This window comes from Strigops habroptila, chromosome 1 (genome assembly GCF_004027225.2).
Source record: "Strigops habroptila isolate Jane chromosome 1, bStrHab1.2.pri, whole genome shotgun sequence".
In the NCBI taxonomy this organism is placed as follows: Eukaryota; Metazoa; Chordata; class Aves; order Psittaciformes; family Psittacidae; genus Strigops; species Strigops habroptila.
Window position 1 is genome coordinate 97,052,743 of NC_044277.2, and position 26,573 is coordinate 97,079,315.

The 26,573-nt window shown below is 66.5% G+C and overlaps 1 protein-coding gene across 2 annotated transcripts; it reads left to right on the plus strand.

Annotated features, from left to right (window-relative positions):
* KCNH2 (potassium voltage-gated channel subfamily H member 2) lies at window positions 1-26,573 on the plus strand. 2 transcript variants are annotated; one of them, XM_030492913.1, is made up of 15 exons: window positions 1-710; window positions 1,406-1,636; window positions 7,312-7,476; window positions 7,653-8,099; window positions 8,804-9,018; window positions 18,084-18,509; window positions 19,298-19,685; window positions 21,076-21,275; window positions 21,353-21,605; window positions 21,687-21,880; window positions 22,356-22,455; window positions 22,531-22,809; window positions 23,848-24,034; window positions 24,182-24,353; window positions 25,305-26,573. In XM_030492913.1, the coding sequence occupies exons 1-15, from the start codon at window positions 635-637 to the stop codon at window positions 25,506-25,508; spliced, it is 3,537 nt and encodes a 1,178-aa protein (XP_030348773.1). In that variant the 5' UTR covers window positions 1-634; the 3' UTR covers window positions 25,509-26,573. The 2 variants fall into 2 exon arrangements, with proteins under 2 accessions (XP_030348773.1, XP_030348764.1); XM_030492904.1 differs by having other exon boundaries at window positions 21,353-21,880.

Below are 26,573 nucleotides of genomic sequence, written 5' to 3' on the forward strand. Positions count from 1 at the left end.
GCCGCCGCCCGCCGGGCCGGGCCGAGCCGAGCCGAGCCGAGCCCAGCCGAGTCGGGCCGAGCCGGGCTGAGCCGAGCCTAACCGGACCGAGCCCAGCCGAGCTCAGCCGAGCTGAGCCCAGCCGACCCGAGCCGAGCGGGGCCAGGCGGGGCGGGGGCTCCATCCCCCCCCCCCCAGCCGCTCCGTGACTAAATAAGGCCGATGCGGCGCGCACCGAGCGGGTAGAGCGGGGGGGCACCGGCACCGATACCCGCACCCGCACCGGTACCCGCACCGGTATCCGCACCAGCGCCGGTACCGGCAACCGCACCGGCACCGCACCGGGCGGGCAGGGTCCGGGACCGGCGGGCACTGGGCGAGGGGAGGGCCCAGCTTTAACCCCTGCGCGCCCGCCCCGCATCCCGCCGCCCCCGGGGCTGCGCCGGGGCTGAGCCGGGCCCGGTGCAGAGCCGAGCCGAGCCGGGTCCCGCAGCCCTCCCCGCGCCGGAGCCGCCCCGGCGGCGCCGTCCTTGGCTCAAGGGCAGCGGGACCCCCCGCGGCGCGGGGCCGCCTCCCCGCTCCCGTTCCGTTCCTTCCCCCCCCGGGGCCCGGCGGCGCGGAGCGGGCGGCGGCGCTGCCCCATGGGCCGGGCAGCATGCCGGTGCGGCGGGGGCACGTCGCCCCCCAGAACACCTTTCTGGACACCATCATCCGCAAGTTCGAGGGGCAGAGTGAGTGGGGCTGGGGGGGGGTCGGAGCTGGGGCTGGGGCTGATGGGGATGTGGGGGGGGGTCGGGGTGGGTTTGGGTGCAGGTGATAAACATGGCTGGGCGCTGCCCCCTGGGAGCCCCCAGCAGCAGTATCAGGGTGCTATGGGATCTGCCTGGTCTCAGGCGAGTTGAGCCCAATGGTGATGGAGCCTCGGCTGGGGGACCCCCGGCTCACCCCCAGCCTCGCCAACCGTCTGCGCTGAGCAGCACATTGGGCCTTGGCAGGGAGACACTGCTTTCCCTGGGATGGGGGGGCCTGGCGCCTTTCGGGGGTCAGCCCTGGAGCATCCTGGGTGGGGACAGGGGAGTGTCACAGGGGCAACGACACCCCATGGGGTCACCATGCTGGGGGACAGACCATGTGCCAGGGGCACCACAGCAGCGTCGTGCCTTGGGGAGGGCTGTCTAGCCCAGCCGAGCACCCATAGGTGCAGTGGTGGGGTCCCGGTGGTGGGGACCCCATGGTGATGGTGGTGGTGCTGGCAGCTTGAGGGCTCTCCTGGGGAGCAAGAGGGGTGGTTTGCAGGATGTTGGGTCACTGGGAGCCCAGAGCTGTGGATGGACGGATGGATGGACAGATGGATGGATGGAGCAAGCCCCCTCCGTGGGGTGCGGGCTGGGGGTGCCATGGCTGACCATCCTCCGCTCTCTCCCAGGCCGCAAGTTCATCATCGCCAACGCCCGTGTGGAGAACTGCGCCGTGATCTACTGCAACGACGGCTTCTGCCAGCTGTGTGGGTACTCACGGGCGGAGGTGATGCAGAAGCCCAGCACCTGCGACTTCCTCCACGGGCCCCGCACCCAGCGCGGTGCCGCAGCCCAGATCGCCCAGGCGCTGCTGGGCGCCGAGGAGCGCAAGGTGGAGATCTGCTTCTACCGCAAGGACGGTAGGGACCGCGCCGCCACCGCCGGCACCGGCGGAGATGGACAGTTATTTGCGCGGGGGGATGAAGGCGGCCGTCCGTCATGGGCAGACAGACCCTTGAGTTAAGGACCTGCTGAGGCAGGCGGCTGCGCCGTGCCCATCCATCAGCGTCACGGGTAGTGTGTGGCGCTGCCGTGCCTGGGAGCCCAGCAAGGGTGGCTGGTGCCTCTGTGCCCAGGGGCAGCGCTGGGGCTGCACATCTGGCCCCGGGGTGGGGGTTTGTCCTGCAGCACCAGGGGTCTGCAGCCCTTCCTGCTGCTGTGATGGTTCCCAGCAGGGATGCGGCACTGGGGCTGCTGGTTGGGGTGCTATGGGGCTGTGGCTGTGGGGTGGGAACAGCGTGCTGTGACCTACAACGGGGCACTGCAGTTGGGGGGGTGATTTGGGGTGCAGGGGCATCATGGTGCCTGGGAGCAAGATGAGGATATGAGGAGCAGTGGGGGAGGCACGTTTCAAGGCAGCATCATCTGGATGTCAGGGAGAGGGCAGCTGGCACCCACTCAACCTGCACTGTCTTGTGGGTCTGGCTGCCCCATGGCTGGGCAGGAGACGGTGCTGCACTGTAAGCAGCCCCAGTGCGAGCCAGTGTCATGGCACTGCCATCCCGGTAAGGGTGCATAAGGAGGTCACCAGCCAGGCTGGGCACCGGTGCTGTCCTGGGGGTTCCTGGCACTGGGTATCTGTGCCAGCAAGTGGGTGCCAAGCCCTGTGGAGCCCAGGCTTGGCACCGGCAGCCCTGTGTTGGCGATGCAGGGGCTGCCCCGCGCCGCGGCCGCGCCAGTGCCTGCACCAGGTGTCCCGGCTCTCGCAGCAGCTGTCTCCGGCTCTCGGCACCCGGCCTCGGTTCCGGCACTCAGAGTAAACAAAGCTGGCTCCCAGCTGCCGGCACCACGCCACGTGGAGCCGCAACGGCTTCAGCTCCCCAGAGCCACCGGCCTCTGGAACATGAGGTGTTGGGGGGCCCAGCTGGGGCAGGGGGCTTTGGGCAGTGAGCAGGGCTGGGGGCACCCGTTAGTCCCGGCCCTGGCCCCATCCTGCCGCAGCTGCTGTGGCTCAGCACACCATGATGTCTGGCACAACCAGGCAGTGAGGTGAGTGCATCTGGTACCGGTGTCCTTTGGACCTGTGTGTGGCACCAGGAGCTGGCAGGGTGCAGGCAGCGCATGGCAGCCCCCAGCCCCACTTGGGCAGCACTCGATGAGCCGTCATTAGGGCCAGGCTAATTGCCCTACCAGCACACGTGTCAGCAGTCGGGATCAGGAGCTTATGCTCCTGCCAGGCCCTTGCTGGCATCCCCATGGCCACCACGATCCCAGGCAGCATCCATGGCCAGCTCCTACCTGCCTGCTGCCTGTGCGTCACAGCTCTGGGCAGCATCAGGCAGGAGGGCTGGGCGTGGGGGGAGCGTTTGGGGTGCTCTGCCCCTGATCCCCCCTCCCAACCTGGCAGGGATGAGGCATTGCGTCTCCAGTCCTCCATGGGGGGTGAGGGTAGGAATGGGCTCTGTGTCCCCAGGCCCCCTGCCCCGGCCTGGGCCCCTTCCCCTCCCTTGTGCTCCTGCATCCCCCAGCCTCCTCCCCATCACTCAGCCTGGGGGGGGCCAGCTCCCAGGGCAGTGGTGCAGGGCAAGAACCCCAGCACCCCCCCAGAGCAGTGCAGGGGCTCCAAGCACCCAGCCAGCCCCCACTCCAGCCTGGGCTCATGGGTGCTGCTGTGGGACCCATGGGGAGGTGGGATGGAGGGTCCTGGGGGTGATGCAAGGGCGGGTCCCGGGGTGCAGCTCCATCCCACCGCCCCGGGGTGTGCGGGGGCACCCGGGACCTGCGGCAGCGGGTGCTGGAGGGGGAGGCTGGTGCTGCGGCAGCGCTGCCCGCGCCGCGTCCCTGGGGAGTGCGGAGTTTCCGATGGGATATTTATAGGCAGCAGCAGCAGCGGGTGCATGCGGTGCACAGGGAGCTGGGGTTTCACCTTCCCTGGTGCCACTGGGACCTCCTGGGATGGGGGGTCTTGGCAGGACCTGATTGCACTCACCCATGGGGCAGGGGAGCAGGACCAACTGGCAGTGCCTGATCCCTGGGATATGGCGTTTTCCTGCACCCACAGATCTGCCCCATGGCTGGGGGCTATTGTGGGGGATCCTGGCTGCCATGGTGCCCGGTGTGCACAGCTCTGTGCCAGCCATGTGCTGTGGGGCCAGCATGGTGGAAGGCTGCCGGCTGTGCTGTGAGAGCAAATATGGGTGCTTGCGGACCTGCTGCATAGGGGACCCCCGCAAGCAATGGTGGGACAGGGACCCCACTGCTACAGGCTTCATCCTTGCAATTGAGCTCCAGCATGTCCCCATCACAGCTACCATCACTCATCCCACCAGTGCCCTCATGCTGTGGTACTGAACCCCACTCCACTGCCCCAGCAGTGCAGCCCCCCACCATTGAGCCCCCCACCGCAGCACACATCCATCCCATCTCATGCCGGTGCTGCGGTGCACGGCAGTGCTGTGCCGCGGTGAGCAGCTGGGCCCCGCTGCGTTGCCAGCCGCTGCTGCAGCCATTAGTTTTGCACGACGTTGTTTATACAGCCCCGGCGCTGCCGGGGACGCCGGAAGGTCGCGGCAGCCGCGGGGGTGCGTGTCCTGCAGGGACGGCCTTGGGCAGCCGCCGCGGTGCTGTGTTGCGTCTGTGGCACAGAGGGGGCCAGGGAGTATACAAAGACCCCCCACCGCTGGTGGCCTTCGGTCACCTGGGGCCGGCTGCGGCACTGTGTGTGCCCGGACGTCGGTTGGCACAGGCTGGAGCCAGGAGAAGTCATGAAGGAGCTGGATTGGGTTCCCGGTGCCCTGCCCAGCACGAGCTGGCACATGTCGTGCTGGACGGGCTTTCCCGGCCGAGCCGTGCCGGGGACACCGTGCTGGCACCGGCGGCCACGGGCTGGTGAGGAGCAGTGGGACGCGTTTGCTCCCACCAGCGCTGCTGGGGTTCCCAGGCAAGGTCGTGCCCTCACCACAGTGCTGGAGCCATGCTGGGCGCTGGTGGTCTTGGTCCTGTGGGGCAGTGGGCAGTGTGCCAACAGCAGCATGGGGCGTGCCAGAGGGTCCTGGGGGGATCCCAAGCCTGCGGCAGCACAAGACAGGGATCTTGGCAGGGGTTATGTGGGACAGTGTGAGGAGCAGTGATGTATCCGGGGTGCCCCAGCCTGCCTGGCCCTTGAATTGCAGCACTGGGGTGAGGAGTGGGGGGTCCCACTTACAGCACAGTGGGGACTGTGCTGCTGGTGTGCACACAGGGAGGGGTGCATGGTGTGGGCTGTGCTGTGCTTGGGGGATCTGGTGGAGTGTGGAGTGTGGGGCACAGGGATCGGAGCACACAGTGCAGGGCAGGCTGCAGGGTGTGGGGGTGCAGGGTGCGACGTGGGGTGCAGGGGTGGGATGCAGGGTGATGTGCACAGTGTAGGATGCAGGGTGATATGCACAGTGTGGGGTGCAGGGGTGGAGATGCAGGGTACACAGCATGGCACAGGGTGGGGTGCAGAGTGTGGGGGTGCAGGGTGCGCATCATAGGCACAGCACCGTCATGCGGTGCGTGATGTGGGGGTGCACTGTGAGGCGCGTGGTGTCGGGGTGCAGGACGCGCTCTGCAGGATGTCGGGGTGCCCGGGGCAGTGTGTGTGAGGATGGGGTCACCCCCCGACTCCCTGGTGCCCCCCCCGGTGCTGCGCCCTGGCGGTGGCGGGGAGCAGCGCAGCCCCGGCTGGAGCGGGGCTTTGGGGGTGCGGGGGGGCAGAAGAGGTTGGGGGGTGTGAGGTACGTGTATGTGTAAGGTGCAGGGAGAGGGGCTGTGGATGGATTTGGGGTGCAGGTCTGGCGGGGTGTCAGTACTTCTGGGGTGCTGGGTGCACCCTCAGCAGGAAAGCCCCCCTCCCTTTCTCCCTCCCCGGGGGGAGACCCATTCGGCCCCTATCACTCATGGCCAGGGTACCCGGCTCCAAAGGGGGTTTAGGGGTGCAGGACCCCCATTCTTGAGGGCGGGGGGTGCTGTTCCAGGCTGGGCAGGGTGCTGGGGGGTCACAACCGAGGGTGGCATTGCCAGGGGAGGAGATGGGGTGTGGGGTGATGTGTGCTGAAGAGGGGTGCTGGGGGGTGCTGGGGGGATGCTGTGGGATGCTGAGGGCAGCAGGGGGCTCAGCACATCCCCCGGCCATACCGCACTGCAGGTGAAGGTGGGTCGAGTGTTTTGGAGCCTCCAGCCCTTCACCCCACCAGCACATCCCCCATCCCCATGCACACCACCACCCTCCTGCCCCCAGATGCCCACACCCCATTTCCCCACGGGCAGCCGGTGGCGGGGGTACACCGGGGCTGGCCGGTGGCCGCGGGGGCCGGACCGGGACCCCGGGCCGTGTGGCGTGGCGTGTCCGTCCCGCGGCGCCGGCGGCTGCTGCCCGCAGCCATATTTAGGCATAAAGCCGGCGCGGCGGCGGCCGTGCCAAGGGCCGCAGCCCCGGAGCTCGGGGGGGGCGGCCGGGGGGTCCCCTCCAGCACCCGAGGCCTCGGCCGGGCTCGGGCCCCCCCCGCTGCCCCCGGCCCGCCTGGGGTGGGGGTCCCCATGCCCGCAGCCCCTGGGGCGCGTGGGGTGGGGGCCATGGGACGCTGACCCCCAGCCCAGAGGCCCCACCAGCAGCAAGGTGAGGAGCGAGCACCCGGTGCGGGGGTCCCGCTGGATGGGCTGGACGCCGGTGCAGCGGCGCTGGGAGGGTGCCCATTGCCAGTGGTGCTGTCGCGTGTCGGGGGATCAGCAGGATTAGTCTTTCCCGCGGGCGCCGGGTGGGCGAGGATGAAGCAAAGCCGCTGCCGGCAGCACCACAGCCATGTGTCGGTGCCACTAATCCCCCCGCAGCCGGGGACTCCGCTGTGGCCTGTGCCGCGCCTCCCGCGGTGCTGGCCCCCAGCCCGCAGCCCCACGTGCGGGCCAGGATTCCCCACGCAGGGATGGGGCTGGTGCCAGTGCCAGCTGGCGGCCGACGCCATCGTGCCGGGCTCCCCAGCACATGCTGGGCCCATAGCCAGCCGGGGGGGTGATCTGGTACCCCAGCATCATGTGCTTGTCCCCCTGTCCCCTGTCCTGCTGTGGCTGCTGTGGGTGCTGGGGTGGGGCTGCGGGTGCTGTGGGGCAGGGCGACTGCGGTGACACCTCCCTGCAGCCCCCAATGAAGATGAAGACCTCACGGTGAGGGGCACTGAGTGGGGATGCAGGATGCTGCCCCATCCCTATGCAGGGGAGGTTAAGCCTGGCTGCCCCCGGCCCCCTCATCCCAGCTGAGCTCCAGATGCAGGATTAACGCTGCAGCTGTTAACGAGTCCTGAGCGGCTTAAGCCTGGCCTGGGACCCCGACTGCCCCCAGCGCTGTCCCCCCCCAGCCCCTGCATGGTTCCTGGGGTGTTTGGGGGGGGTGGGGAAACAGGGACCTTTCCACCCTCTTGTGCCTCAGTTTCCCCCCATGATGCTGCTGCAGCGGGGCTGGCACCTGCTGAGTCAGCAAGTTCTTTATCCCCCCCATCTCCAAGGCAGGGGGCAGGAGGGGGTACCCAGCAAGGATGGAGAGCTGTGCCACTGCGGTGCTGAGCCCCTTTCCTCCCCACAGGCAGCTGCTTCCTGTGCCTGGTGGACGTGGTGCCGGTGAAGAATGAGGATGGGGCTGTCATCATGTTCATCCTGAACTTCGAGGTGGTGATGGAGAAGGAGCGCCCGGGCTCGCCCGACAAGGGCACCAACCACTGGGTCACCCCTGCCAACTGGTTCCCCGCAGGTAGGGCTGGTGCTGGGGGGGGTTGTGCCAGCACCAGGACTGCACTGAGCCTGCTCCTGCAGACCTTGCATCCCGGGTGCCAAAAGCACTGTGCCACATAGCACACGGTGAGGGGAATGGGTGCCCATGGATGGGTTTGGTTGACAGACCCCAACCCTGCTCCCTCCTCTGCCCAGGGCGCAGCAAGTCCTTCCGCCTGAAGCTGCCGGCGCTGCTGGCGCTGGCGGGCAGCAAGCAGTCCCTGCCGCAGGAGCCGCCCGATGCCGTGGTGGTGGACTTCTCCAAGCAGAGCAGCGAGTCCGGCCCCGAGGACGCCCCGTCCTCGATGGAGCCCAGCTGCGTGGTGGGGAGCCAGCCCGAGGACCAGGCGGCGCTGATGGGGGACGGCCCCATGGCCGAGCCCCCCGTCACCCACTCCTCGCCGCGCACCGACCGCCTAGCCCTGCACGCCGCCTTCTCCAACTGCAGCCTGGCGCAGCGCAGCCGCTCCCGGGAGAGCCTCCACAGCGTGCGCAGAGCCTCCTCCGTGGACGACATCGAGGCCATGAAGGGCGAGGGCGACAAGCGCTGCCACAACCGCCACGCCAGCACCGGCGCCAGCATGCACCGCGGCTCCAGCACCGGTACGGCGCTGACGGCGGCACACCGCGGGCATTGGGCGCGCACCGGTGCAGCGTGTGGCCGCGGGGTGAAAGCGATAGGGCTGGCAGCTCATTAGAGCCAGGGCCGTCACGGGCACTGAGGGAGCCGCCGGCAGTGCCGGCACACGGCCGCTGCGGCACTCATCACTGTCAGGCCCCTCATCGCTGTAATGCTACACGCCGGCGGCGGCTCCGGTGCCTGATGGGGCCTCCCCATCACCTGGTGTGGGTGAGCTGGGGCAGCCCTGATCCCCACACACTGCACTGAGCCCCCCATGGCTGGTGGGTAACCCACAGCTACCCTGGTGCAGCCACTCTGCCCAGTGTGCACTCCTGCCTGGTGGGGTTGGGGGGCTCTCCCCTCATCCCCCAGCCCATTCACAGCTCCCTGTTAGGGGAGGGGAACATAATTATATTAACATAAATGATAGCATGATGCTGGGTGTTGCAACACCCAGATGGGGGGTCCCCCTGCTCCAGGGCTCCCCGCTCCCCTTGCCTGCCATGGGACCCTTCAGTCCTGGAGCCCCGCTTACCTGCCAGGGGAACCCCCTCTAGCCCCAGGGCTCCCCTCGCCTGCTGTGGGACCCCCCCACGGCTCCCCGCTCCCCTTGCCTGCCTTGGGACCTCAGCCCTGGATAGCAGCAGGGCCATGGCCCCCCCGTGGTGACGGTCCCCCCGCCCAGGGGCCATGACCACGGTCCGGAGCGCCCTGCTGAACTCCACCTCGGACTCGGACCTGATGCGCTACCGGGCCATCAGCAAGATCCCTCAGATCACCCTCAACTTCGTGGACTTCAAGGCGGATGCATTCCTGGCCGCACCACCCGGCGAGAAGGAGATCATCGCCCCCACCAAGCTGAAGGACCGTACCCACAACGTCACCGAGAAGGTCACCCAGGTGAGCCCGTGGGTGCCCGGTGGCCGATGGAGGTGGTTGGGCAGTGCTCGGGGTACGGCTGGAGCCCAAAGGATGCTCTCCACAGGTGCTGGCTGCCCGAGCTTACAGGGAGGTGCTGGAGCATGCAGGATGATGCCAGAGTTCATAGGATGGTGCACAGGGTGATGGATGCTGGAGCATGCAGGATGATGCTGTAGCTTGCAGGGTGATGCTGGAGCTCACAGGGCGATGATGGAGTGTGCAGGGAACTGCTAGAGCTCACAGGATGCTGGAACATGCAGGATGCTGGAGGTCACAGGATGGTGCCAGGAGCTCGCAGGGCGATGCTGGAGTGTACAGGATGATGCTGGAGCTTGCAGGGAGGTGCTGGAGGTTGCAGGGAGGTGCTGAAGCTTGCAGAATGATGCCAGAGCTCACAGGAGGATGCTTGGAGCTCACAAGATGATGCTTGAAGCTCAAAAAGTAGTGCTGGAGCTCACAAGATGATGCTTAGAGCTCATAAGGCAATGCTAGAGCTTGCGGGATGATGCTTGGAGCTTGCAGAGTGGTGCTCGGAGCTCGCAAGATGATGCCTGGAGCTCGTAGAGTGATGCTTAGAGGTCACAGGATGATGCTTGGAGGTCACAGGATGATGCTTGGAGCTTGCGGGGTGATGCTGGAGCATACAAGGCAGTGCTGGAGCTCCCAGGGCAACCCTAGGGGCTGCTGGAGGGAGCTGGGGGCACGGCTGGGTCCCCATGGTGCCCCTACCCGGGGGGGCCAGCTCATGCAGGGCATGCTGGGGCTGCCACTGGCTGTGCCAGGGCCCTTGTCCCCCATCCCCTGGGCTCCGGAGGGTCCCTCTTGCTCCCTTTGGGGTGGCCCTGTGGCAGGGTGAGGGGACGGGTGCCATGGTGGGGTGGCACATGGCTGGGACAGGCCCCATGCCACACGTAGGGTCCCCAGCGTGTTCCCAGCGGGAAGTGCGGGGCAGGCCCCCCCGGCTGGGACATCCCTCAGCCCTGGCTCCATCCCAGCGCAGGCACAGGCCCCGGTGTCACGGCAGGCTGCCCGGGGGTGCCAGGGGGCTGCGATGGTGTCTAATCCCTGGCACGTTGTGTAACTGCCATCTGGCTGTGGGGAGCAGGCGGCGGCTGCTGCTTAATTACACTCTGATTCTGGCTCCCGCTAGAGGAGGGCTCCCAGGACCCCCATCCGTCCATCCATCCATCCATCCATTCATCCCTAGTGCAGGGCTGCCTCAGGGATGAGGCATAGGGGATGGGGAGTAGGGAACCCCCCCTGCCTCATCCACATCCCCCCTAGGGCAGCCCCACTTCTGTCATCACTCCTCCCCGGGGTCCCCAGCAGCTGGCAGGGGCTGGAGCTCCCCGGTGCATCCATCTGTGCTCCAGTCTCTGGGCAGCCCCGGCCCCCCCCCCGCATCTGCTCACACACGTGAGGGAGACCCATGTGGGACCCCAGCTCCCATGGGGACCTCGCAGCCCTGCTGCTGGGGGACACCAGCCCCGCTCCCCTCACCAGCGGGGACCCCTGTGTGGGGTGGGGGATCCCAGTTCGATGAGTGCAAGTCTGAGTCCCCCCAAACCCCCTTCCTCACCCCTTGCAAGGCGTCGCTGGCCTTCTGCTCCTCTCCGGCACACTAATGAGCAGCATCCCGATTGCCTCTGCTGTGTAATTAATTCCGATGCTGTGCTGGCAGCCGCTGGGCAGGCAGCTGCCTGCACCGGCCCCAGTCATCCCCTCCTGCCTCTAACTGCTATCACCACGCAGTACCTGGTGAATGGGGGGACATGGCTGCCCTCGCTCGGTTGGCTCTGCCCCATGGTGCCAGGATGGGGGGCTCGGCTGTGCCACGGCCACACTGGGCTCCCTGGGGTGGGAGCACCCATTGCTGCCCGCAGCTCCCATCAAGGTCACCACGCTCGTGGGCCCACTGCCTGGCCCCAGCCAGCCGTGCTGTGCCAGCCCAATGGGGACAGGCATGGGATAAGGGCCTGGTGTGGCTGGGCCAGTGGCTTGTGCTTGGTAACATGACCAGGTTGGCACAAGGCCCCGCTGCCGCGCAGGGATGGTGATGCTGCAGTGTCCTGATGTCCCAATGGGACCCCTACCCACAGTAGGGCAGGATGGTGCTGGGGCTGGATGATATCAGCACCATGCTGGTGGTCTGCAACCTGTTCAGGAGCTGGTGTCTGGCATGGCGTGGTGGTGTGGAGCACAGAGGCTGAGCTGGGCACATCTGGGGAGCCCCCAGCCCCGCTCAGGCTGGCGGTGCCCACAGTGCCATTGGCAGGGACAGGGTGTCACCGGGAGCCAGGGTTTTACAGGCTGTTGGTTGTGGGTGGATGTGAAGGTGGAGGTGCAGGGAAGCCTCTCCTTAATGGAGTGGGTCCTCCTGTGCCCCAGCCCGGCTGGGTGAGGCTGCAGCACCCCAGGGTCCCTCCTCTGCAGGGACACATTGGTGCCAGGCACAGTGTGTCCCGCTGCCAGGGCTGGACAGTGGCCAAGGACACTGGGAGCTGTGGGGCTGGGAGTCAGCCTGTGGACACCTCGTTCCCATCCCTATCCTACAGAGCTGGAGCTGTGTGGCCCCACCTCGCCTCTGGGGATACACAGAGGCTCTTGGGGGGCCCTTGGGGGCTCTTGGGGGTCGGGACTCTGAAGGCAGCGGCTGACAGCCTCGGGACTGGGGGGGGCAGCGGGGACACGGGCCGGGGGTCCCCAGGGAGCAGCAGAGGTGTCCCCCGCCATTCCCCCCCCTCCGTGCCTCAGTTTCCCCGCGGGGGGTGTTCCCACTCCCTCCCCGCGCCGTGACGGCCCCGCGGGGAGTGGCAGAGGCTGGAGCCGCGGGGGGGCCGGGGGGGCGGCGGAGGCGGGCGGCGGCGGCGGCGGGGGGGGCTCGGGGTTGGGGGGGGCGCCGGCCCCGCTCCATCTGCCGCGATCTCGGGGCCGTGCCGGGACGGGCCGTGCCGGGCTGGGGGGCGGCGGCAGCGGGGGCAGCGCGGGGCTCCCCCCGCGATCGCGATCATGGCCCCGGCGCGGCGCGACAGCGGCGACCGCCCCGACGGGGAGCGCAAGGGCGGCCGCGTCCGCCGGGCTGTCCGCATCTCCAGCTTGGTGGCACAGGAGGTACCGGGGGAGGACCGGGGGGAGCGGGGGGAACGGGCCGGGGTCCCCTCCGGGGGGAGCGGGCTCTGGGGGCGAGCAGGCGCGGAGTCCCGGGGTTTCCCATTTCCCACCTTGGGCTGGAGCTGGGAGGGACAGGGGCACGGAGTGGGATGGGAGGAGGCTCAGCATCCCGGGGTCCGGTGGGGCTGGGAGCCGGCACATCGGTTGTGCTCCAGCCAAACGCCGTGTGTGCTGGGGCAGCGAGGGGCATCACCCACCCATGGGCACCCTGCTGCCCACCCGGCTGGGTGCTGCGCTGTGACCGTGGTGAGAGGGTTGCTGCATAGTTGCTCGTCGAGGTGCTGCAGCATTGAATGTTGTGGTGGCTGCCATGTCCCCAGGTGGTCCCCGTGGGTGTCCCATCGACGGCAGCTTGTGGCATGGTGGTGCGGCCGTGGTGTGGGGCGGTGTGGGTCAGCACCGGTGTCTGCGTCAGCAGGTGGGGGTCGGGTGTTGGGGCGTGCGCACCGCCCCGTGGGGACGTCACCCTGTCACAGGGCTCGTCACCCCACCCTGCCGCCGGCACCGCAGGGTGTAGGTGCTGCCGCCGTGCTGTCGGCAGTGGGGTGCCTGCATCGCCTCCGGCCCGGGGTGGTCGCCTGTCCCCGGTGTCCATGTCGGGAGGTGCTGAGGGAGCTGCACCACTGCCGCAGCTCAATGCTGTGAGTACCAGCCACTGCTGCCACAGCGGGGACAGTGGGGCGTTGCGGTGTCCCCACTGCTGCCGTGCACGCTGCCTTGCTGGTGGTCACTGCCTGCCACGGTGGAGAATGCGTTGGGCTGATGCTGACACTGGCACCCACAAGGGTGTCATGGCTTGGTATGGGGCACCAACACTCATGGTGCTGCTGCGGCTTGTGGAGCACCCTTGGGCCTGCGCATGTTGGTGTGGCTGTCCTGCTTTGAGTGTCCCCAGGGTGCCAAGTCCCCCATCAGTGCTGGTGTGGATGCTGCTGGCACTGGGCAGTGCTGCTGTGTTAGGTACTGCGGATGCCGGGGTCAGTGCGCGGTGGGTATCTGTATCCTGGTGTTGGGTGTCCGGAGGGTGCTGGAAATCTGCTGGTGGTGGTGACAGGATGGCTGTTGGGTGGCTGTCGGTACCTGTGTTGGGTGCTTGTGTTTGCACCGGTGTGGGGTACCTGGGCAAGTGTTGGGTGGGTGCTGGCACTGGTATTGGTGGCTGTGGCAGTTGGGTATCTGCCAGTGTGGGTGTACAGGTGCAGGGTGTCTGGTTTGGGGTGTCTTTCAGTGTGGGTGTTGGAGTCTGCGGGTTTCTGTGGGGTCTGCACTTGGTGTGCCGGGTGGTTTCACCATGGGTGTGCAGTGTCACCACAGCACTGGTGTCAGCACAGGCCCGGCTGCCATGCCAGAGGGTCATGGTCGGGTGCTGGGTGCCGACAGGACACCGTGGGGTCTCCATGCCCGGTGGCTGGGGGTGCTGGGGTCAGGGGTATTTGCAGCAGCGAGGGGGCTGCGCCCCGTGGGTGCTGGTGTCTGGGTCACGGCAGGTGCTGTGCCGGGTGTCTCCGGGTGTGCGGGATGGGTGTTGGGTGCCAGTGCCACAGCAGGTGTCGGCGTACGTGTCACCGTGAGCGCGAGGTGCCGCGTGCCTGCGCCGGGGCGGTGTACGTGTCACTGCGTGTCGGCACCGCCGGTATCTGTGTCACCGTGACTGATAGGTGTTGTGGCACCAACAGTGGTCCCGCTGCCTCTCGGCATCACCCAGTGTGCCATCGTGCCCTGTCAGGCCAGGGTCTGGGCTGGGGGGTTAGGATGCAGGTGTGCGGTAGGCACCAGGATGTGTGGCTCACAGGTACAGATGCCCCAGCCCCTTGCCGTGCCACCCTCAAGCCGTATGTGGTTGAGGGGGTTGGAGGCTGTCCCCATAGCTGGGGGGAATGGGGGGGCCTGGGGGCTGTCGCCATGGCTGGGGAGGGCTGGGGCTGTCCCTGTGGCTCAGGGGGGTCAGGGAGGGCTTGGGGCTGTCCCCACATCTGGGGGCCACAGCCAGGGACACGGCAGGGGGCACGGCAGGGGGTGCTTTCCCCTGCAGTGGTGCAGCACTGGGGGTGTCCCAGGAGCTGCCCCCCCGGTACATCACAGGGGGTGTCCCGGGGCTGACAGGGCTGTGTGACATGTGGGGACAGGGCAGGGTGTCAGAGCCCAGCATGGTCCCTCTGACCCCCCTCCCCTGCCATGCTGGGGGTTCCCGGCTGTGCCCAGGGCTGGGGGGGTGGCACCAGGAGGTGGGATGCTGGGGCTGCCCCCCATAGCCACGCATCCTGGGCGGGGGGGGGGGAGGGTCCGAGGGCCTCAGGGCTGGGACGGGGCCGCATTGGGGGTGGGTATCCAGATGCTGGGGGGGGGCCCGGGGCACCTGCCTGCACTGCCCGTCCTGCCCGCCCTGCCCGCGCTGCAGGCAGGGATTTGTCCCAATTTGGGGCGGCAGCTGCGTTAATTTTAGAGGCAGGAGCCGGCTGGTTGCTGTAGCCGCCCCCCCCCGTCACCCTCCCGTCCCCCCCCCCCCCCCGCCCCGGCTAAAAATGGAGCCGGGCTGGCAGAGCTTAAAGGGGCAGCCAGGATGGGGCTGGGGGACACCACCGGGACCCTCAAAGGGCTCTCACCTGCTGCGTGGGGTGCTGCAGCCCAGAGGGTGGCTCTGCCCTGGGGTACCCCTGCCCCGTTGTGTCCCCGTGGTACCCCAACCCCCTGTGTCCTGCAGCAATCTCATCCTCTGTCCCCAACCCGATACCCCAACCCCCTGTGTCCCCACGGTTCCTATAACCTCACGTGCCCCTGTGGGAGCGTGACCCCATATGACACACCAGCAGTGTGACCCCGTGTGCCCCTGTGGCACCCGTCACCCCCTGCCCGCGGGTGGCACATTCGGGACACACAGGGGATGCTCACATGCAGTCCCCCGGGAAGGGGCATGCAAACAGCCCCCGTCCTGTGCCGGCACCACCGGGACCCCCCACCACAAGTGCCACACACATGGCCTCATCCCAACCCATCACGCAGCGCATGGGGATGCAGTGCCAGCGGGAAACCCCTCCTGTGGGTGGCAGCGGGTGACTCAGGGCCGATGACAGGAACCGTCATTGTCACCACGTGTCCCCGGCACCGCCACCGCACCAGCACGGCTGTTCCCGCAGCGCTGCGTCACTTTTTTGAGCTCTGCCGTGGGCACGGGGACACTGAGGAACAAGGGGTGTCCCCCCCGGGATGTCCCCCACTGTTTTGTGTCCCGATTTGGGGAGGTGGCAGCGGTGGGGGGATGTTTTGGCTGAGCCAGCAGGATGGGAGCAGGATGAGCACCATGCAGGTGTATGAGCGCTGATGGTGTGTTCATGGCATGCTTATGGTGTGCTCGCATGTTCATGGCATGTATGCACACCATGATGTCCTGCTCACCACCATGGGGCTGGGCTGTGTCCCCCTAACACCATGCGCAGGTGCCCAGACAGCCGAAGGGGTGCCAATGGTGTCAGGACGTGGCAGCTACCATCGTGGTCACTGGTGGCTGTGCCAGTGCCCCACGCCGTGCCGCGGCACCGAGCCCCGTGTGTCAGTGGGGTTAATGTGCAGCGTGGAGGGGGAGCCCTGGCTCTGACTGCCAGAGCGGAGCAGGCTGGGAAACATTTCCGCCCTAATAATTTTCCCCTGGCTGCCGGTGGAGCGTGGCTCCCGCCGCTGGCGCCGACCCGCCGAGGGCTGCCCGGTGCCCGGCCGGGCCGGAGCGGCGGTGGGATGGGTGCAGGAAGCACTGGCGGGGGGCTGTGTGCCCGGTGCCCGCGGGGCAGCCGGCGGGCGGGCGGCGGGGGGTGAGAGCCACCGGCACACCATGGGCCGGGCCCGGCCCCACGGGCGGCCGTGAGGATGCTGGCGTCGCTCCTGCAGCTGCTCCAGGAGTTGCCGGGGCCCCCCGCCGCGGCCCCCCGCGCCGGAGCAGGACCCATGCCCGGCATCTCCCTCTGCGGCACCTGCTTGGGCCTCGACGGCGACGGTGACCGCGCCGCGGGGCAGAGCCAGGAGGAGAAGGTACCAGTACCACCAACCCGGGGAGGGCGTCCGGCATGGCTGTGCTGCGGGGCTGCTCCGGTCAGGGTGGTGGGTGCTGCCATGCGGGTGACAGGAGGGTGTGGGCACTGTGCCCACCCCAGGGGACCCATGTGGTGGCCGTGGGTGGGCTCACACTCTGTTCCCCCCAGCTCTTGCGGGGTGCTGGGCGGGGGCTGTGGGTCCCCCCGGTCACCTCACCTGTGCCTTGGGGTGGTGACTGCAGTGTGGGGAGGGACCAAGGACCCCCCCCAGGGACCCCCAGGTCATGCTCACCGGGCTGTGCCGCTGTCCTGCTGTGCGATGATGGGGGGACATGGCTGCATTGGCATCACCCCAGCTCCTGCCTCTGCCCTTGGGTATCCCAGGCTCCGTGCGGAGCTGCTGCAGGCAGCTGGTGGCCATCAGCCCCGGGGTGTCTAAGCCCCACAGCCTCTCTGAGCAGGCACCATGGGGCCAGTGCTGCGCCCAGGATGCTCTGCTCTAGGGGGCTGCCCGCCATGGGGCCCCTTGCCCCATGGCACTGCTCACCTGGTCCCTATTTCTGGCTGATGCCCCTCATCCCGTGGCCGGTACATCTAATCCCTGTGCCGGATGGATGGGCACAGCTGCTAGGGCATGGCGGTACCCCCTGGACCCTCCCGATTGTGTGTGCGTGCGCACATGTATGTGCACACATATGTGCACACATGTGTGTGGCGGGGGGGGCAGCGCTGGGGGCAGGGGGATCCCTGGGGCAGCGCAGGCAGCACCGAGGGGCTGGCACGGTGACAGGCTGTGGTGCCCGTGCCAACCCTCAGCTGCGTCACCATGTGCCACTGGGGCTGCCAGACCCGCTCCGGCAGCAGCTGCACCAGGATCCCGCTGGAGCAGGGTTCAGCATGACTGGGGAGCCCCGGCAGAGCTGCGGGGGTGTCACTGGGGGGGGATGCGGGAAGCACTGAGGCAGCATTGGGTGTGTGCAGGGAGTGCAAGCGTTTGCTATGGGGCTGGAGGGAGCTGTGGGGCAGCTCTGCCGGTGGGGTGGCTTTGTCCTGGCCGTGTGTGCCGGATGTCCCCCCCCGCACCCCTAGTGCCAGCCACAGGGAACCACAGGATCCTTTCAGTTGGAAAAGACCTTTAAGTTAATTGAGTCTGACCATTAACCCAGCAGTGCCGAGGCCACCACTAACCCCTGTCCCTCAGCACCATGTCTACACGTCTTTGAAATCCCTGCAGGGATGGTGACTCCGGCACTGCCCTGGCAGCCTGCTCCAGTGCTTGACAACACTTTTGGTGAAGAAATGGTTCCCAATATCCAATCTAAACCTCCCCTGGTGCAACTTGAGGCCGTTTCCTCTTGTCCTATTGCTTGTTATTTGGGAGAAGAGATCAACCCCTACCTTGCTACAACCTCCTGTCATGTAGTTGTAGGGAGCAGTGAGGTCTCCCGTGAGCATCCCTGTTCTGCCAGCACCCACCAGTGCAGCTTCAGCCCAAGGGTGCTCTGCCCACAGCTGTTGGGTGCAGGCTCTGCTTGGGGACAGGGGTTTGGGGAGCTCAGCCCCATGACAAGGGAGAATGGCTTTAAACTGACAGAGGGGAGATTTAGATGAGATCTGAGGCAGAAGTTCTTCCCTGTGAGGGTGGCAAGGCCCTGGCACAGGTTGCCCAGAGAAGCTGTGGCTGCCCCATCCCTGGCAGTGTTCAAGGCCAGGTTGGACGGGGCTTGGAGCAACCTGCTCTAGTGGAAGGTGTCCCTGCCCATGGCAGGGGGTGGAACTGGATGAGCTTTAAGGTCCCTTCAACCCAAACTAGTCTGTGATTCGATGAGCTGAGCCCTTGCCCACCCCCAGGTGCTGTCGCTGGGCGCCGACGTGCTCCCGGAGTACAAGCTGCAGGCGCCGCGTATCCACAAATGGACCATCCTGCACTACAGCCCCTTCAAGGCGGTGTGGGACTGGCTGATCCTGCTGCTGGTCATCTACACAGCCATCTTCACCCCCTACTCGGCCGCCTTCCTGCTCAACGACCAGGAGGAGGCCCAGCGCCACCACTGCGGCTACTCCTGCAGCCCCCTCAACGTGGTCGACCTCATCGTGGACATCATGTTCATCATCGACATCCTCATCAACTTCCGCACCACCTACGTCAACTCCAACGAGGAGGTGGTCAGCCACCCCGCCAAGATCGCCATACACTACTTCAAGGGCTGGTTCCTCATTGACATGGTCGCCGCCATCCCCTTTGACCTGCTCATCTTCGGCTCCGGCTCTGAGGAGGTACCTGCAGCTGTGCCAGGGTGCTGACATGCCCTGGCTGGGCTGGGTGCTGTTTCAGTGATGGTCCTCCTGCGGGGTGGTGCTTTGGGGTCCCATGTGTGCCCCCAGGCTGGGGCTGGGTGCCCATGGTGCCACAGTGGGTGCTGGGGTGGTGGGTGCTGTTCCGTGGGTGCCGGGTCTTCTCAGGGGGTCCTATATGCACCCCCAAACCAGGGTCAGATGCCAGTAGTGCCATGGTGGGTACCAGGATGGTGGGTGCTGGAGCAGTGGGTGCTGTTGCCTGGGTGCCAGGTCCTTCTGCCGGGACATGCCCATTGGTCCCATGCATATCCCCAAGCCAGGGCCAGGCATCCTTGATGCCAGGGTGGTGCTTGCTGTCCCCTGGGTGCTGGCTTCTCCTGTGGGTTCATGCTCGAGGGATCCCACATGCATCCCCAAGCCAAGGTCAGGTGCCTGTGGTGCCATGGTGGGTGCCAGCGTGGTGGGTGCCAGGGCTGTTCCCTGGGTGCCAGCTCCTCCTGTAGAGTGATGCCCAGGGATCTCACCACATGCCCCCAAGCCAGAGCAAGGTGCTGTGGTGGGTACCAGGGTGGTGGGTGCCAGGTCTGTTCCCTGTGTGCTGGGTCCTCTCACAGGGCCATGCTTGGGGGGTCCCACTCATGCTCTCAAACCAGGGCCAGGCATCTTTGATGCTGCAGTGAGTGCCGGGTGGTGGGTGCCAGGGCAGCGGTTGGGGGTCTCCACTGCAGCATCCCTGAGTGACCCCCATTGCGGCCCCATCTGTGCAGACCACCACCCTGATCGGGCTGCTGAAGACGGCGCGGCTGCTGCGCTTGGTGCGGGTGGCCCGCAAACTGGACCGGTACTCGGAGTACGGGGCGGCCGTGCTCTTCCTCCTGATGTGCACCTTCGCGCTCATCGCCCACTGGCTGGCCTGCATCTGGTACGCCATCGGCAACGTGGAGGGGCAGCGCATCGGCTGGCTGCACTCGCTGGGCGACCAGATCGGCAAGCCCCTCAATGCCAGCAACCCCCTCTACGGCCCCACCATCAAGGACAAGTACGTCACCGCGCTGTACTTCACCTTCAGCAGCCTCACCAGCGTCGGCTTCGGCAACGTCTCCCCCAACACCAACTCCGAGAAGATCTTCTCCATCTGCGTCATGCTCATTGGCTGTGAGTGCCCTGGGCGGCGCGGGGATGGGGTGCGGGGGGCTGCACGGGGGGTGCGTGTGTGAGCACACGTGTGTGTGTGTGAGAGAGCATGTGTGTGAGAGCGTGAGTGCGCATGGGGGGGTGCATGTGTGTGTGTGAGCATGCGTGTGTATATGTCAGGAGGTGCACGTGAGCACACATGCATGTGTGTGAGTGCATGAGTGCATGAGCATGTGGGGGCTGTGTGCGCGTGTGTGTGTGAGTGTATGAGCAGGTATGGGGCTGTGTGCATGTGTGTGTGTGTGTGTGTACAAGCAACACATGCATGTGTGTGTTTGAGCATGTGTGTGTGGACATTTTGTGTGAGTGCATGAGCGTGTGTGTGTGCACATGTGAGCACACATGTGTATATATCAGCAGCGGGTGCATGCACGCATGTGTGTGTGAAAGCATGTGTGAGTGCGAGAGCAAGCATGTGGGGGGTGCGTGCATGTGTGCATGAGTGTGCATGTGTATATGTCAGCAAGAGATGTGTGCAAGCACACATGCATGTGTGAGAGAGTGTATGCGTGTGAGTGTGGGAGCATGCATGTGTGTATGAGTGCATGAGCATACATTTGAGCATGAGTGTGCTTGTGTAGGGGTGTGCATGTGTGCATGCATGAGTATATGTCAGCGGGGGGACTTGAGTGAGTGTATGCATGTGTGTATGAGTGAGAGCGTGTGTGTGTGCATGCGTGTGTGCATGTGTATATATGAGCACGCATGTGTGAGCGTGAGCATGCATGTGCGTGTGATATCTATGCAGGCATGCATGCGTGTGAGCATGCATGAGTGTACATGTGAGCGCATGTGTGTGTGTCAGTGTACGTGGAGGTGTGTGTGCATGGGCACATGCATGTGTGAGCATGGGTGTATGTGGACAAGCATGTATCTGTGGGTGCATGAGTATGTGTGGTTTAGACTGGATAGTGGGAAAAATTCTTCCCCGAAAGGGTAGTCAGACATGGGAACAGGCTTCCCAGGGAAGTGGTGGAATCACTGTCCCTGGAAGTGTTCTGAAACTGTATAGATGAGGCCCTCAGTGACATGGTTTAGTGGTGGACTCGGCAGTCCTGGGGTAACAGCTGGACTTGATGGGCTTAAAGGTCTTTTCCAACCTGGTTGATTCTATGATTCCATGTGAGCATGAATGTGTGTGTGAGTGTGCATGTGAATGTGTGTGTGAGCACGTGAATGCGTGCACATCCGTGTGGGGCTGGGGTGTCTGTCTGTATGCGTGTGTCTCCGTGTGCGCTCACACACGCGTGCAGGGCTGCTGGGGCAGGGGCTGTGTCTGGCGGGTGCCCTGCTCCCCGCGGTGGGTCACGGTGCGGGTGCCCGGTGCCCTCATGCCGCTCGCCCGCCGCAGCGCTGATGTACGCCAGCATCTTTGGGAACGTGTCGGCCATCATCCAGCGCCTGTACTCGGGCACCGCGCGCTACCACACGCAGATGCTGCGCGTCCGCGAGTTCATCCGCTTCCACCAGATCCCCAACCCGCTGCGCCAGCGCCTCGAGGAGTACTTCCAGCACGCCTGGTCCTACACCAACGGCATTGACATGAATGCGGTGAGTGCCCGGCCATGCTCCCACCACCACCACCACGGCACCCCACAGCCCTCCCTGTGACACCCTGTGTCCCATAGGTGCTGAAGGGCTTCCCCGAGTGCCTGCAGGCTGACATCTGCCTGCACCTCAACCGCAGCCTGCTGCAGAACTGCAAACCCTTCAAGGGTGCCACCAAGGGCTGCCTGCGCGCCCTGGCCATGAAGTTCAAGACCACGCACGCCCCGCCGGGGGACACGCTGGTGCACGCCGGGGATGTCCTCACCGCGCTTTACTTCATCTCCCGCGGCTCCATCGAGATCCTGCGCGGGGACGTGGTGGTGGCCATCCTGGGTGAGCCCCCAGCAATGGGGTCCTATAGTCCCCACCATGCCCGCCATGGCCTGACCCCCCTCTCCGGTGCGCGTATTCCAGGGAAGAACGACATCTTCGGGGAGCCACTGAACCTGTACGCGCGGCCCGGGAAGTCCAACGCAGACGTGCGGGCGCTGACCTACTGCGACCTGCACAAGATCCACCGCGAGGACCTGCTGGAGGTGCTGGACATGTACCCCGAGTTCTCCGACCACTTCTGGTCCAGCCTCGAGATCACCTTCAACCTGCGCGATGTGAGGGGCTGCGGCGGTGGGGGGCAGTATGGGATGCACAGGGGGCACATCCTGCTGTGCCTGGAGGTCCTGGGCAAGCTAGGGGGTTTCTGAGAAGGCCAGGGGATGCTGAGCAAACTGGGGAGTCATGGGGAAGCTGGGGGGTCCTGAGCAAACTGGGGGTGCTGGGCAAGCCAGGGGTTGCTGGGCAAACTGAGGAGGGTGCTGGGCAAAATGGGGGGGTTCTGGAGAAGCTGGGGGGGTTCTGGGGAAGCTGGGGGTGCTGAGAAAACTGGGGTGTCCTGCACAACGTAGGGGGTCTTGGGTATCCCTTGCATCACCCCCAGCAACAGGTGCTCAGGGCTTGGAGACAGTCACCCTAGGGTGCCCCCCAGCATCATTCCCCAGCACCAGCACCATGCAGCTTCCTGCTGCCCCCATCATGCCCAGGAGGGGGGGTCTGGCTGCCCCCCAAGCCCCCCCATCCTCCCCGCAGACCAACATGATCCCCGGCTCCCCGGGCAGCGAGGAGCTGGACGGCGGCTTCAACCGCCTGCGCAAGCGCAAGCTGTCCTTCCGCCGGCGCACGGACAAAGGTGGGTTCAGGGTGGGGGTCAGGGGGGGTCCGGGCCCATTGGGACCGTGGTGACCCCCGTCCTGTCCCCCCGCAGATGCCAGCAGCACCGGGGAGCCACGGGGCGGGCCGCAGGCGCTGCGGCCGGGCCGGAGCTGCCAGGCGCCCGGCGCCCCACGCGGGCCAGCTGAGTGGGAGCCGTGGCACTGCGGGTCCCCCCCCAGCTCCCCGTCCAGCGACGAGGAGGAGCCCCCCGAGCCCGGGCCGGGGGCCGCCGCCCTGTCCCCGTTCCGCAGCGCCCGGGCGGGCGGGCAGGCTGCGGTGCCCAGCGAGGCCGAGGAGCGCGAGGGCAGCGACATGTGCAACCCGCTCTCAGGTGGGGACGGGCGTGGGGTGAGGGGGATGTCCCCAGGTCTCCTCACTCCCTGCTCTGGGTTCTGCGGATCCCCAACAGCTCCTGGACCCCCCCATCCCCGCAGCTCTGCCTGCGCCTGGATCCCTGGCCTGTGCCCTGCACCTTCCCCAGCACCGTCTTCTGCCTTTGCAGCCCCGTGCCGTGCCTGGGGGGTTCCTGCCCACTGTGGTGCACTCATGTTCCATGCCTTCTGGGATGTCTCCTTGCTTTGCTCCCACTGGGATGTATCACTGCTCCCTGTTCCATGCCCATTTGGGATGCATTCCGGCTCCCGCTCCCCTCACCATGTCTTCTGGGATGCCTCCCTGCTCTGTGCACACTGGGATGCATCCCTGCTTCCTGCCCCATGCCTATTGGGATGCATCCCTGCTCCCTGCTCCATTCCTTCTGGGATGCATTCCTACTCCCTGCTCCATCCCTGCTTTGTGCCCACTGCGATGCATCCATGTTCCCTTCTCAGTGCCTGCTGGGATCTGTACCTGCTCCATGCCTTCTGGGATACATCCTTGCTCCATGACTGCTGGGATGCATCCCTGCTTCCTGTTCCATGCCTGTTGGGATGTATCCCTGCTGCCTTCTCTGTGCCTGCTAGGATCCATCCCTGCTCCCCTCACCATGTCTTCTGGGATGCCTCCCTGCTCTGCGCACACTGCGATGCATCCCTGCTTCCTGCCCCACATCCGTTGGGATGCATCTCTGCTTCCTGCCCTGTATCTGCTGGCATGTATCCCTGCTCCCTGCCTTCTCGCATGCATCCCCACCCCCTGTTCCATGCCTTCTGGGATGCATCCCTGCTCCCTGTTCCATGCCCATGGGGATGCATTCCTGCTCCATCCCTGCTCTCTGCCCACTTGGATGCGGATGTATCCCTGCTCCCCTCACCATGTCTTCTGGGATGCATCCCTGCTTCTTGCTCTATACCTCTTGGGATGCATCTCTGCTCCATGCCTTCAGGGACACCCTAAGGTCCCTGATGTTTCCCACCTCTTGCCCTTACAGGAGCCTTCTCGGGGGTCTCCAACATCTTCAGCTTCTGGGGGGAGAGCCGGGGCCGGCAGTACCAGGAGCTGCCGCGTTGCACCATCCCAGCTCACGCCGCACTCAGCATCCCACTGCCGGCCATGAGCCGCCGGCAGCGCTCCGAGGTGGAGATGCGCCTCGACCTGCTTCAGAAGCAGCTCAACAGGTACTTGAGAAGGGGCTTGAGGGGCAGCATGACCCCACGGGAGCCCCCCAATCGCCCCATTGGGGCGATTGGGGGGCTCCCGTGGGATCATGATGCCCTACAGCGTTGCATTGCGTTGCACACACCCCAACACACGTGTCCCCACAGGCTGGAGACCCGCATGGCCGCAGACATCAGCTCCATCATGCAGCTGCTGCAGCGTCAGGCCGCGCTGGTGCCGCCCGCATACAGCACGGTCTCGTCCCCACACCAACCCCCTGGCCCCCCGTGTCCGCTGCAGCCCGTCCTCCCCATCACCCCCATCCAGCCGCTCGCTCAGGTCAGCACAGCACGGTCCCCGGACCCCCAAGTGTGGGGCAGCACCTCGCCTGTGACACATCATCCCATCTTGCAGCCCCACTGTGGGTTGGGGTCACCCCTGAGCCCCCCAAGCTTGGGGCAGTCCCCTCCTATGCACCATCACCCCATCCTCTAGCCCCACAGTGACCCCCAAGCTTGGGGAAGCCCATTAGTGCATCCTCCAGCCCCACTGCACCCCCGAGGCCCCCAAACCTGGGGCAAACCTCTCCTGTGCCACATCGCTTCAACCTCCATCCCCATGGAGGGTTGAGGTCATGCCTGAGCGCCCCAATCTTGGGGTAGCCCCTCTCCCCATCCCTCAGTCCCAAAGTCGGCTGGGGCCACCCCTGAGCCCCCCAAGTTTGGGGCAGCCCCACTCTTCCAGTGCTAAAGTGGGTCGGGGTGACCCCTGAGGCCCCCAAACCTGGGATAAACCCCTCCCATGTCCCATCACTTCATCTTCCATCCACTCTCTGGGTTGGGGTCACCCCTGAGCCCCCCCAGTCTTTGGGTAGTCCCTCTCCCCATTCTCCAGCCCCACTGCAGACAGGGGTCACCCCTGAGTTCCCCCAGATTTGGGGCATCCCCCTCCCATACCCCACCACCCTGTCCTCCAGCACCATAGCGCATTGGGGTCTCCCATGAGCCCCCCCAGTCTTGGGGTAGCTCCACTACCCATTCTCCAGACCCTCTGCAGAATGGGGTTGCCCCTGCGTTCTCCCAAGTTTGGGACAGCCCCTCTCCTGTGCCCCATCACTTCATCCTCTATCCCTACTGTGGGTTGGGGTCACCCCAAGCCCCCCAGGCTTGGGGCAGCCCCATCACCCCATCCCCACTGCCCGCCGGTGCTGCCCGCAGCCGGGGAGCGCCGCACCGAGCCCCTGTCCCGCCCCGGCTGCCCCGGTGACACCGGTTGTCCTCTCTCCCGCAGGTTCCCAGCTTCCCGGTGCCGCTGGAGCTGCCGCGTGCGCCGGACACCCGCCACGAGCCGCCGCCGCCGCCGCCGCCACCGGACGTGGTGCTGCTGGTGGAGCCGCCGGCCGCGCCGCCGCGCCGCCTCTCGCTGCCCGGGCAGCTGCCCGCCGCGCCGGACACGCAGCCGCTGCACAGACACTGCTCCGACCCCGGCAGTTAATGCGCAGGGACGGGGCCGGGACCCCCGGCGCGACGGGACGCGGGATCCCCGTCCCCAGGACGCTGGCCGGGCCGGCGGGACCCAGGCCGCCGTCCCCCACGGACAATCCTTCCCTTCTCCCTCCCTCCCGCCGCGGGAGCCCCTCGGCACCCCCCGTTAGCTGGCCTAACCCGGGGGGCCAGGCCCCCCCTGCCCCGCGGCTCGGCTGGCCGGACTGTCGGATGCGTGCTGCTCTCCGCCTCCCCATCCTCCTCCTCCTCCTCCTCCTCCCGGTAGTGCCGCAGCCCCTGCCCCAGCCAGACCCCCGCGGCCAGAGGCAGCGCGGCGGTGGGGGGAGGTTGCACGGGGGTGCGCACGCGTGTGTGTGCGTGTGTCATGCGTGTGTCATGCGTGTTTACGTGTGCTGCGGGTCTGCCTGCCTGCGCTCGCCCCATGTGCGTGCATGTGTGTTTGTGTGCGTGCCCGTGTCCGGGGGGGGGCCTCAACCTGCTGCTCCCCTGTGCCCCTCCACACGTGTGTGTCTGTATGTACGTCTGCCCCAACCGCGCTTCCCGCCCGCCGTGGCACGCGTGTGCATGCATATGCAAGTGCACACCGCGTGCGCTGAGCCACAGCACGGGGCGGGGGTGCCGTGTCCCCCCCTGTCTGTGTCCTGGCTGGGGTGACCCTGTAGCTGGGGGTGTCTGTGTGTGTACCTGGGGCAGTGGCGGGGTCCCCTCCCCGCACCACCCACCGGTGCCCCCCAGTCCCCGGCTGCTCCCCAGCACAACCAGTGGCACAGGGCAGGGGGTGCAGCCCCCCAGCATCGCCCCAGCTCACGTGCCACTCCACGCACAGAGAAGGGGACGCCGCGGTAGGGAGGGGGCACAGGCAGGGCCGGGGTTGGGGGGCTCCTGCCCACCCACCACCCATCCACCTCCCCAGCTGCTCGCCCCGTAGCGTGTGCCGTGTTCGTGCCGTTGTCCCGTAGCCGGGCGCCGCGTGTGCCCGCCCCGCCGTTTCACACTGCCCTGCATGTTGCCTTCCGCGGTAGGTGCCCCCCCAATAAACCGGACGGACACCCCG

Coding starts and splice junctions, on each gene's coding strand:
- KCNH2 (XM_030492904.1), top strand. CDS start 635: ATGCCGGTGCGGCGGGGGCACGTCGCCCCCCAGAACACCTTTCTGGAC. Junction 9,019..18,083: donor TCACCGAGAAGGTCACCCAG/GTGAGCCCGTGG, acceptor GCCCACCCCCAG/GTGCTGTCGCTGGGCGCCGA. Junction 22,810..23,847: donor CATGTGCAACCCGCTCTCAG/GTGGGGACGGGC, acceptor TTGCCCTTACAG/GAGCCTTCTCGGGGGTCTCC.